General features: G+C 62.1%; 1 protein-coding gene across 1 annotated transcript in view; it reads right to left on the reverse strand.

Annotated features, from left to right (window-relative positions):
* The window catches only part of LOC102433150, an 8,525-nt gene extending 1,662 nt beyond the window's left edge, over positions 1-6,863 (reverse strand). Inside the window, exons 1-4 of the mRNA XM_023749080.1 lie at positions 6,683-6,863; positions 5,361-5,486; positions 3,332-3,446; positions 1,538-1,611 (exon numbers count right to left, since the gene is read on the reverse strand). Of these exons, the coding sequence (XP_023604848.1) occupies positions 1,538-1,611; positions 3,332-3,446; positions 5,361-5,460 (289 nt within the window). The 5' untranslated portion in view covers positions 5,461-5,486; positions 6,683-6,863. The remainder of the gene's footprint in view (positions 1-1,537; positions 1,612-3,331; positions 3,447-5,360; positions 5,487-6,682) is intronic.
* Between the last annotated feature and the right edge of the window lie 4,358 nt (positions 6,864-11,221).

Consider the following 11,221-nt stretch of genomic DNA (forward strand, 5'->3'; position numbering starts at 1 on the left):
TACACACCACGCATGCACGCATATATGCATGCACAATACATCACATATGCATGCACATGGGAACATTATTCACCCTTAACCTGAAGGGCTTCCTGCCTTTGTAAGAACGTGAATGGCCTGGAGGCACTGGGCTCAGGGATGTCAGACGGGGAGACAGACCCTGCGGGATCTCACTGCCTGTGATGTGGACCCTGAAGACAAAACAAACTCAGAGAAAAGGGGGACAATCGAATAGCATCTCCTTTCACTGGCCCAGCAGACGGGCCCCCTGGGGAGAGGCCGGGGGGCGGACCGAGCAGCCTGCCCAGCCTTCCTGGGGGGCCGGCACCCCCAGGGCAGGTAGCGCTGACCCCGCCCCCACGCGGGCCCAGGTGCCGGGTCTCAGGTGGTTCACGGGCCACGTGAGTATGTGAGGACGTGGTGCTCTGACGTACACCCTGAAGGGACGTCCTGTGTCAGGCCGGGTCCCCGCTGACCGGCGGGACCCAAATCTGACGCCATGACATTTCCCTTCCGCTTTCTCCTCTTTTTTTCACAAAGTGGACATTTTTATTAATTTCTGAGAGCGAGAGGGAGAGACAGACAGAATCATCAATGACCGGAGAGAGTCACTGATCGGCTGCCTCCTGCACGGCCCCCACGGGGGATGGAGCCCACAGCTCAGGCCTGTGTCCTGACTGGAATCGAACCGTGACCTCCGGGGTCATAGGTCGAGGCTCCGCCCCGAGCCACGCCGGCCGGGCGGTCCCGTTTCCTCTAGGAGTTCTAGAGCTTCGGGTCTGAGTTCGGTCTGTGGTTCGTTGCGAGTTAATTTTCCTCCAGTCTCCCCAACAGCATCGTTTGAAACACTGTCCTTTCCACACAACGGTCTCGCCTCGAGGGCTGATGTGTTTGGAATTTTGGCCTAAGTTCACCAGCAGATGAACCACTGACAGGGCGTGGCCTAGTCCACATCCGTGAGTGTGACTCAGCCGCCAGGCGCTCTCACAGGTCCCACAATAGGGAGGGTCTGAAGGACACGCTCCTGAAGGGAAGGAGCCAGACACGCAGGCCACAGGCCCACGCCCCCGTGTCTGTGACGTGTCCGGAATGGGGAGATCTGTCACCGCAAGCAAATCAAGGCCTGCTGGGGGCGGAGGGGCGGGCGGGAGAGCTGCTGTTTAATGGGCGGATGTGAATGTTTCGGGGAGACACAGAGGTGGGTGCTAAGAGCCCCTGAACTGTTCACCGTAGCCCAGCCGGGTGTGTCTCAGCCGTTGCTCAGTGGTCGAGCGTGGCCCTATGAACCAAGAGGTCATGGTTCGATTCCTGGTTTCAGGCTCAAACCTGGTGGGAGGCGAGCAGAAGGCAGTTGATCAATGATTCTCTCTCATCAGTGATGTTTCTATCTCTCTCTTCCCCTCCTTTCCTCCCTGAAACCACTAAAAATATATTTAAAAAATAATAAATAACTTGTTCACCATAAAATGGTGAATTTTCTATAACGTGGTTCTCGTCTCCAGAACATACACGTTAGAGACGACAGGGACCCGCTTACCTGGGCCGGGCAGGCCGCACAGGGTGTCCGCCGTGGCGTTGCACGTCTGCAGGACGACCTTCCCCTCGGGGCACCTGGGGAGGAGACGCCACACTGTTCCTCCCTCCACGTCTCCCAGGACCCGGGCCCAGGGGCGCTGTCAGCGGCAGAAGGTGGGCTCCGGGGCGGCTCCCGCGGAGAGCTCCCCACCCGCCGCGGGAGCACCGTGAGCCCGAGCCGAGGCCCACGAGGGCCCAGGGCACGCACAGCCCAGCGCCCACCCCAGAACCAGCCTCTCAGAGGTCATGGCCCTCATCCCACGGGGGGAGCCACGGAGGTCCCTCCAGGGAACCTGCTCGGCCCCTCCAGGGAACCTGCTCGGCCTCGTGTGCAGGCCTGGGAGCGGGGAGCGGGGGTCTGTCCTGCGTGTGAGAGCCTCGGCCCTCAGGTGTCCTTCCTCGTGGTCGCAAAGTTAGGGGCTGGTCATTGTTTGTCACATGTTCCGAGGTCACAGGGAGGCATGTTTAGACCCAGGACCGACGCTCGCTTGCGCAGGCCGCACGTGCTCACAGCTCTCTGCCCACCTGAGGGGGGACCCGGAGGGACCTCTAGGCCACCGGCCCCTCGCCTTCCACCATCGCCGGTTCCCCAGCTCCTGTCTGAGTGCGGGAGGCTGGTTCTGAGACCCCACACTCCAGGGTCACAGCGTGAAACACCTGCAGCCCAGCCGGCGGGCTCAGTGGCTGAGCATCAACCCCCGAACCAGGAGGTCCCGGTGCGATTCCCGGTCAGGGCACAGGCCCGGGTACGGGCTCCATCCCCGGTGGGGGGCGTGCAGGAGGCAGCCGATCCATGATTCTCTCTCATCATTGCTGTTCCTCTCTCTCCCTCTCCCCTCCTCTCTGACTTCAATAGAAATCCATTTCTTCTAAAAAGGGAGCTATTTTTCCAGGGGGTTCACCGCTGTCATGTCTCCCCAGAAGTTCCCCCCCATCGAGTCCACCCGGGACCTCAGGATGAACCTTCTTAGGAAATCTGTGCGTGTGATGGCGCTAAAGGGAGGCCATTGCGGAGGAGCCGGGCCTCCCGTGACCAGCGTCCTCCTGAGGGGAGCCTGTTCGCAGGGAGCAGCACAGAGACGCAGACAGGAGGCGGCGCGATGGCGGAAGGAGCAGAGGCCGCAGCAGCAGGTCTAGGAGGAGCGCCAGGGGCGCCGCCACCCAGAGCCCAGGAGGCAGGAGGGTCCTCCCGGAGCCCGCGGTGCCGGCCCTGCCCACACCCGGGTTTCGGGCTCCCGGGCTGCGGGCCTGGGAGAGAATTATTCCCGAGGTTTGTGAAGCCGCCAGGACTGGCGCCTGTGACAGAACCAGGGCCCTGCTGCGGGGACGGCCTTGCAGCTGGGACAGGGCACGGGGCTCACGGCTCTTCCTCTGCCCGGAGCCGCCTCCTCTGGAACTGTCTATGGCTCCCACCTGCCTGCCCTCCTCAGGCCTCTGCCGTCTCCCAAGCCCCCGCCTCCACCCCTCGGGGACCCGGGCAGGTTCTGTGCTTTGGCTTCTGTGCCGACTCCACGGGGGCTTTGGTGGGATGAGCGGGTCGCGGCTCTGGGTGGTCGGAGCCCTGGCCCCAGGGCGGCCCCCGGTGGGAACAGCCAGGACACTGGTTGGATTTCATCTGCAGGTGCCTCCACGTGGCAGGTCCTACCAGGTTACTGATGGGAGAACCGAGGGGCAGCGGCATAACCCGAGGCAGACACTGCAGGGAGGAGGTGAGGGGGACCCAGGCTGCGTGGCTGCCCACGCCCTGAGGCCGTACCTGGTGCAGGGGTGGCAGCCCTCCAGGCAGTGCTCAGAGTCACAGTAGAACTCCCCGGTCTTGCACTGGCACTGCCGGTTCCGTTTCGGGGTGCAGTCACTCACCATCTCCTGGTCTTCGGGGGGAGGGGAGGATGGTCAGGCACCAGGGCTGGGACTCTATCCCACCCATACCGGCCCCTCCGGCTGCCGAGTCACAGGCACCGAATCCACAATCTCCCTCCCTCTTCACACTGACAGACGACGAGGTGACAACTAGACTCTATTTCCAGCAATCAGGGTGCCTGTGGACGGGCCAGAGGGGGCCCTGAAACCTGGGCTGCCTGTGGAGGGGCAGCAGGTGCCCTTGCAATGTGGGCTGGGAGGACAAAGCCAACTCTGTCCCCAGAGATACCCCCAAATTATCCCTTTCATCGTGTTTGCCCCCTAAAGGGCAGGTCAACACCCCCAGTGTGCAGGTGCAGGAGGCAGCTGTGAGTGACACAGCAGACAGCGAATGGGGCTGCAGAGAGCCCCTGGCCCCACCTGCTGGTGGTCAGCTCAGCGGTCACCCCCACAGCCCACCCGATGGCCGCCAAGGCCGGGCCCTGAAGCCTCGCGGGGTGCACGGCTCCATCGAGGGGGCGGGCCCTCCAACCCCCTCAGCCCAGCGTCTGAACTGCAGGTGAGATGGGACTAAGGTGAGGCCACAGCCCAGCCCGAGACCAAGCCCGTCACCCACTCGCCTGCCGCCCCCGACCCCACATGTCGCTTTACCCGCCTTCTCTGCCAGTGGACATGGGGTGGCTCCCGGTGATGCCACCGCACACCGGCCGGGCTCTGACACACAGGGGAGAGCGGGCCCCGGTCCAGACGGAGGCGGGCGGGGGGGAGTGGGGTAGGCCCGTGGGAACATCACCCGCTACACCCAGTGTTTCTTCCGAGGCTGGCACTGACCCCCCGTCTCCCGTCGGGCCAGGATCCCCACTGCCCTGCCCCCACGTGCGGCACCGGCTCTGGCGGATGTAAGACAGTCCACCTCTTCACTCCTCAGAGACCATTTCTTTTTCTTTAATTATATTTTGATTGATTTTATTTATTTATTCATTTAAGCTTCACCCGAGGATATTTTTCCCTATTGATATATTTTTTAAAATCTTCAAATTTAGACCTTTGGAAAATGATTTTTTAAATGTTTTTTTAAAAAAATATATATATATATTCTTATTGATATCAGAGAGGAAGGGAGAGGAGAGAGAGAGACATCAATGATGACACAATCATTGATCGGCTGCCTCCTGCACACCCGCTACTGGGGATTCGAAACCTGGGCATCTGCCCCGACCTGGAATGGGACCCTGACCTCCTGGTTCTCAGGTTGATGCTCAACCACTGAGCCAAGCCGGCCGGGCCCCACTGATGTTTTTAGAGAGAGTGGAGGGAAGGGGAGAGACAGAGAGAGAAACATCGATGTGTGAGAGAGTAGGACAGTGATGAGAGCCTCCCTCCCACAACCGAACTGCGGCCAGGGCCTGAGCCCACCATGAGGGGTGTGCAGCCTGCACCCCTCAGTCCTCAGCTGACCTGCTGCCTCCTCACGCTCTCGACTGGGGATTGTACCAGCGACCTAGACACGTGCCCTGACCCTGCTCCACAGGACGACGCCCAAGCACAGAGCCCCGCACACCAAGGACCTCAGGGCTCCTTGTAGGCACGTCCACCCCTGAGGCCTGGTCCTCTCTGCCATGCCTGCGTCTCTCTCCACTGCAGCTTATTTTATTATTATCATCGTTACTATTATTGCTATGATTTTAGCTCAGTGGAACCTTCCTAGCGCTGAGGGCCAGGCCCCTGTGTGTCCTGGGAGCGAGGCTGTGCGTTGCGGCGCCCTCACACTCTCCATCGCGGCTTCGCTTCCCGCGCTCGGCGAGCACCCGTGCTCTGTGATGGCGGCCCAGCGCCTGGGCCCTGTCATCACTGCCTTTGGGGCGACTCCCCCAGGCAGGTCCCAAGACACAGACCCCACCCCCCGCCCGACGGCGCCCACTTACCTTCCCGGCACTGGGTGCACGGCATGCAGGACTGTGCCCTGTTGGGGTGGGCCAGGAAGGAGCCAGGGGGGCACGGACAGCACCTTACGGCCGGGTCCATGGTGCAGTCCGCGCTGACGTAGTGGCCTGGGCAGGGGTGGCACACAGGTGAGGTGGGGCCCGGCACCCACCCGTCCTGGTCCCCGAGGCCAGGCCCCTGCACAGCACCAACCCTCGCCTCTGTCTCCTTGGAAAGTTCTGGACTGAGCCTCGGCTCCATGTGTCCCAGGAACTGGGGACCTGCCTCCCCCTCGGCCTTTACGGATCCCCCGCAGCTCGGCTCAGAGGGGATGGGTGTGCACACTGGAGCCCGCCGACCCTGCCTCTACCCGGAGCCGACACACAGGGCCGCTCTGCAGCTCCCGGGCCACTCGCCAGGGCAGCCGGGAAAGCGAGCAAGAAGCCCGGCCACACCCGCAGGAGCCCGCCTGGCCCCGCGCCCCCCGCGAAGGCTGTCCTGGGGCAGAGCCACATGTCCCTGCAGGCGCCCAGCCCCTCAGGCTCCGTGTGGGCAGCTGTGTCTCCGTCATTCCTGTGGGTGCGCGCACAGATGTGTGGACGCGGGACGGTGCCGGGTGTGCATGGCGTGTGTGTCGGGGGAGGGCAGGTGCGTGGTCCGGGGCTGGAGCTGGGGGTTCAGTCCCTGAGCTGGAGCCCCAGGAAGCTCCTGGCTGACAGGAGGCGTGTGGGGTTGGGGTGGGGTGAGTGGAGGTGGAGGGTGATGGGAGCAGGTGTGGTCGGCCCCTACAAAGAGGGGACCCCTGAAGGCAGGTTCACTGATGTGTGCGCCCCTGTCTGTGGGGGGAGGGGAGGCCAGGTGTGGGGGCTGCAGGGTGACCAGGCTCCACAGGGGCCAGGGTTCTGGTGGGGACTGGCCAGGAGGGGGCGGTTGGAGGGCGGGCAGAGCAAGGCCTGGAAGCTGGGGCTCCCGGCTGCTCTGGGGGCTGGTTCAGAGCCTCCTCCTGAGAGTGAAGGAGCCTGGGTGTCCCCATCACAGCCCTGAGGGGACGGGCTCAGGACAGGGGGTTCCTGGGGAGCAGCGAGCCTGGGCACGCCCCCCGCTTCTGTCTGAGTAAGCACAGAGTCCCTCTGTCAGGAGAGAGCCCAGGAGGGGGGAGGGCGGGTGAGCGGTGGGTGCCAGGGTACCTGCTGGGAGAGGCCCGCCCACCAGGCTCCCCCCAACCCCCAGGGCCCTGTGCGCCTGCAGCTCTGCACCAGGGCTGAGCCCTCAGGGTCAGGTGAGCTGAAGGCGAAGGCTCGGGAAGATGGGGACGCTCACTCACCAGCCTCACAGAGGTCGCTGGAGGGGCTCCGGGCTGCATTCTGGTTGGGGTCACCCAGTTCCGAGCTGGCTGCCAGGGCCGCCTGCAATCAGCCAGGGAGACGGGCTTAGCCAGAGAGGCCTCCGGCCCGGCCAGCATCGCTCAGTGGCTGAGCGTCCAACTAGGAACCTGGAGGTCACGGCTCGATTCCCGGTCACAGCACAGGCCCGGGTTGTGGGCTCCATCCCCAGTGGTGCATGCAGGAGGCAGCCGATCCGTGATTCTCTCTCATCATTGATGTTTCTCTCTCCCTCTCGGAGATCAATAAAAACTTATTAGAAGAAAAGGAAGCCCATTGCATCCCAGTGCCTGGCGTGGGCCTTTTCATGCCGACCTCTGCTCACCAGGAGGCCGACTATTTGCTTCGGGAATCTCACATCCTCTTTCCCACGCCTTCCCTGCCTGAGTCACAGGGAGCTCTGATCCCGCTCAGAACCCCGTCCCCCCTGCTCGCGGGGCTGGCTCCTGGCACCTGGCAGGAGAAAGGCTACGGTCCGTACAATCTGGACGATGCGTCTCTGGGTGGCCTGAGGCAGGGCAGCGCCTCTGGAAGGACTGCTTCCTCTCCGGGGTGCGCTGGGAGCTGAGCAGCTGGACTGGGGAGCGACCAGCTTTTGGAAACCCTGTGTTACTGCGTCTTCTCTGTGGGAGGGTTTGGTCTTTTAAAATGGCCTTAAAGCCCTGGCCGGTTTGGCTCAGTGGATAGAGCATGAGCCTGCGGATCAAAAGAGTCCTGGGTTCGATTCTGGTCACGGGCACGCAGGATGCCTCCAATCGACGTGTTTCTCTCGTATCCATGTTTCTCTCTGTCTTTCCCTCTCTCTCCCACTCTCCCTAAAAATCAATGGAAAATATCCTTGGGTGAGGCTTAATAACAAAAAAATAGGCATTAAAGTTTCAGGTCAGCTCCCTCTGAAACCTTACCAGTACCAAAAACAGCCGCAGCCCGTTCCCTTTCGAGTGCTTTAAAAAATGTCCATTTCAGCGCGGTCGTCTCACTGTAAGTTGTGCGAGGCCAGATGTGTGTGCGCAAATGGAATATTGAATTCGCCTCCCTCCAAAGCAGACACGACGAAAGGCAACGATGTTCTAAACCCCAGGACCGAGCCCCTCACACCAGGCACAGGCCCCGGGGCCCACTGTCAGCCAAGGTGCAGGTTTCATGCAACTGTTCCCAGCTGAGGGCTCAGTGCCCGACAGACAAACAGGAAGAAGTTTGTGGTTTCTATCGATTTTAAAAGACTCCGGACCCTGCTCTCACGCTTTGGTGAGCAACCTCGGAGGGCACTTTTGGGGGTGAGGGCTGCACCCACTCTCCTGCGGGGATGGTTTCCCACACCGTGAACACATGTCAAAACAGCAAACTGCACACTTTAAACCTGGGGCGCTGGTTGTGTGCCAACTACATACACCTCCATAAGCTGTACACCCGCCTCCAGCTAAAAGGGAACTACAATCGCCTCTCGCCCCACCGCCCAGGGACCGGACCGCAGTGAGCTGTGCGGCCCTGGTGAGGGGAAGGCGGGTCTGGCCGTGCCCTCCCCGCCCCTGGGGTCCCATCAGTCACCGCGGAGCCTGGGGCAGGGGAGGCCCGGGATCTGCGCACAGCCCCGCGCACTCACGCTGACGGAGGGCTGCCCGGTGCGCCCGGCCTGGGGGGGGGGGGGGGGGGGCGCGTCCCCCGCGAGCTGCGCGGGGCCTGGGCAGCGCCCTAGGGGCGCGCGACTCCCAAAGTCAGACTCGGTCCCGCCCCGCCTCGGGCCCCTGCCGGCTGGGGGGGGGCCTTCCCTCCCCCGAGCCCCGCCTCGCACCCACCTGCGTCCGGAGGAGGAGGAGCAGCAGCAAAGGACACGGAACAGAAGACCAGGGCGTCATGCTGCCCCTCTGCGGTCAGGAGGGCGGGTTCCGCCTTTTATAGCACCGAAAGGTCCCGCCCTTCCTGCCCAACTATTGGCTGCTGGCGGAGTGAGAGGCATAGGATTGGCTGGGTGGAGCTCTCACCGGCACCCTGGGCTAGGAGCCCGCCCCGGAATCTTCCCGCTGGGCCCCCGTTCAGCCGGGGGAGCCTGCAGCGCTCCGCTGTCCAGGACCCATTTGGCACCGCGGAGGCCCCGCAGACGCCGCTCAGAAAGCCCGGCCTCCCGCCCTCCCGCCTCCCGCCGCCCTCCAGGCCCCGCATCGGCACCTGCTGCCCCTCCCGCCCCGGCCGGTCCCCGAGCTCAGTGTCCTCCCCGGGAAGGGACCGGGCGCTCACCCCTGAGGGCGCCCTGGGGCCCGTGGGCACCGAGTGTCCTACCAGCCCCGGAGCCTCGGGTCCCCTGGGGAGGGCGGGCAGGGACATGGCGCGGCCCACAGGGGGCCCTGCTGGGGGGTGAGAGGGCGACAGGCGGGGGGCAGAGAGGAGGCCAGGCGGGTGGAGCAGCCTGACGGCCCCCCTCGCTGCTGAGGGCGCCCGAGCAGGGCCCTGGGTGCTGACCTGGCGCCTGCGCCCTGGGCTGCCCCGCGGCGGGCCTGGGGGGGGGGGCCGGCTCTCCCGCTGCGGGGCGCGCAGAGCCCCGTCCTGCTCACACTGGGCCAGGTCCTTCCGGGGGTCCCAGGGGCTGTGGCTGCGGGGCCAGAGGGTGTCCGTGGGCGGGGGCAGTGCTGCTCAGGGGGAGGGGACGCCATCCAGCCAAAGCCCCCCCCCAGAGCGCCCCGGAGGGGTGTCCCCAGGACACGCTGGGTGTTGGGCAGAGCGCCAGGCTGCAGGCGAGGAGAGGCCGCTCCGAGGGCGGGAGACACGGGCAGAGCCGGTCCAGGGGACAGGGAACATGGCAGACAGGGAACCAGCGTTTGCAGCTACAAAGACTAGATGCCAAGCGGCTGCAGCCACCTCCTCAACCCCATCGTCCCTCAACCAGGGACCCTTAGGAGCGAACGGTCGGCCCTTCTCCCCAACCAGAGGGCAGAGCTCAGAGCACCCCACCCAGGGCACAGCAGACCCAGCTACAGTGGAACCAGCTACAGTGGAACCAGCTACAGTGGAACCGCAGGCTGCACCGTCTCCCATCTGAACAATTCGCTTCTCCACCTGAAAACCCTTTCATGCAGGAACCTGTACGATGAGTCACAAGTCACTCAGGTGAAAACGAGAGAGAACGGGCCGCGGAGTCAGTTTCCCTGTTAACGCCTCAGGGGATCGTCCGGTGAACATTTTCCTGTACATTTCCCTTCCTTTTTGTTAAATTGTCACATTCGATGTCCTTTTTGTTTTTAAAGTGTTTATTATAGATTAAACAGTAAAGAGACATGGGCTGTATATAAGAAAGGTCAGAATAGGGCTTCCTCTGGGGCAGCGGTTCTCAACCTGTGGGTCGCGACCCCTTTGGCGGTCGAACGACCCTTTCACAGGGGTCGCCTAAGACCATCCTGCATATCAGATATTTCCGTCAGGATTCATAACAGCAGCAACATTACAGTTATGAAGTAGCAACGAAAATAATTGTATGGTTGGGACACAACATGAGGAACTGTATTTAAAGGGCCAGAAGGTTGAGAACCACTGCTCTGGGGGCTGGAGGGGCGAATTCAATGCACCTCACTTCTGATGGGAAAGCATGATTCACTGATACAGGCCTTAGGTTGGTCTCTTCCCTCTCAACCTCCCATCCACCCCCCCACCCCCCTCCCTCTGAGAGGCCACAGTCTGGTCCCTGCTCCCATGGCTCTGGATCTACGTTGTTCATCAGTTTATTTTGTTCGTTAGATTCCACATGAGTGAGATCACGTGATACTTGTCTTTCTCTGACTGGCTTCTTGGGCTCAGCAGAATCCGCTCCAGGTCCCTCCATCTGTCGCGAAGGGTCAGAGACCCTCCTTTCTGACGGCTGCATGTTCTCCAGGCGTAACGTGCCCGGCTTTACCCACGCGTCTGCTGAGGGCACTTGCTCTGAACATAGGGCTGCGCACATTCTTTCTCATTGGAGTTTCAGGTATCGAAGGATGTATTAAGTCACACAGCCTTTGGCTAGAAGAACATCTTAGGAGGCACTTAAAAATGGTCCCTGGCCCTGGCCGGTTTGGCTCAGAGGATGGAGCGTCAGTCTGTGGCCTGAAGGGTCCCGGGTTCGATTCTGTTCAAGGGCACATGCCCGGGTTGTGGGCTCGGTCCCCAGTAGCGGGGGTGTGCAGGAGGCAGCGGATCAGTGATTCTCTCTCATCATGGATGTTTCTATCTCTCTCTCCCTCTCCCCTCCTCTCTGAAATCAATAAAAAAACAAAACAAAACCACGTCACTGAGCCCTGGCCCGTGTGGCTCTGTGGGTAGAGCACCAGCCTGCACACCAAAGGGTCTCGGGTTTGATTCCTGCTCAAGGCTCATGCCTTGTTGCAGGTTCAATCTCTGGGCCCAGTTGGGACACATGCAAGTGGCAGCCCATCCATGTTTCTCTCTCCCTCCCTCCCTCTCGCTCTCGCCAAAAATCTATCCTCAGGTGAAGATTAATCAAAAAAGAAAAAAGG

The sequence above is a fragment of the Myotis lucifugus genome, unplaced genomic scaffold, assembly GCF_000147115.1.
Source record: "Myotis lucifugus unplaced genomic scaffold, Myoluc2.0 scaffold_2683, whole genome shotgun sequence".
In the NCBI taxonomy this organism is placed as follows: domain Eukaryota; kingdom Metazoa; phylum Chordata; class Mammalia; order Chiroptera; family Vespertilionidae; genus Myotis; species Myotis lucifugus.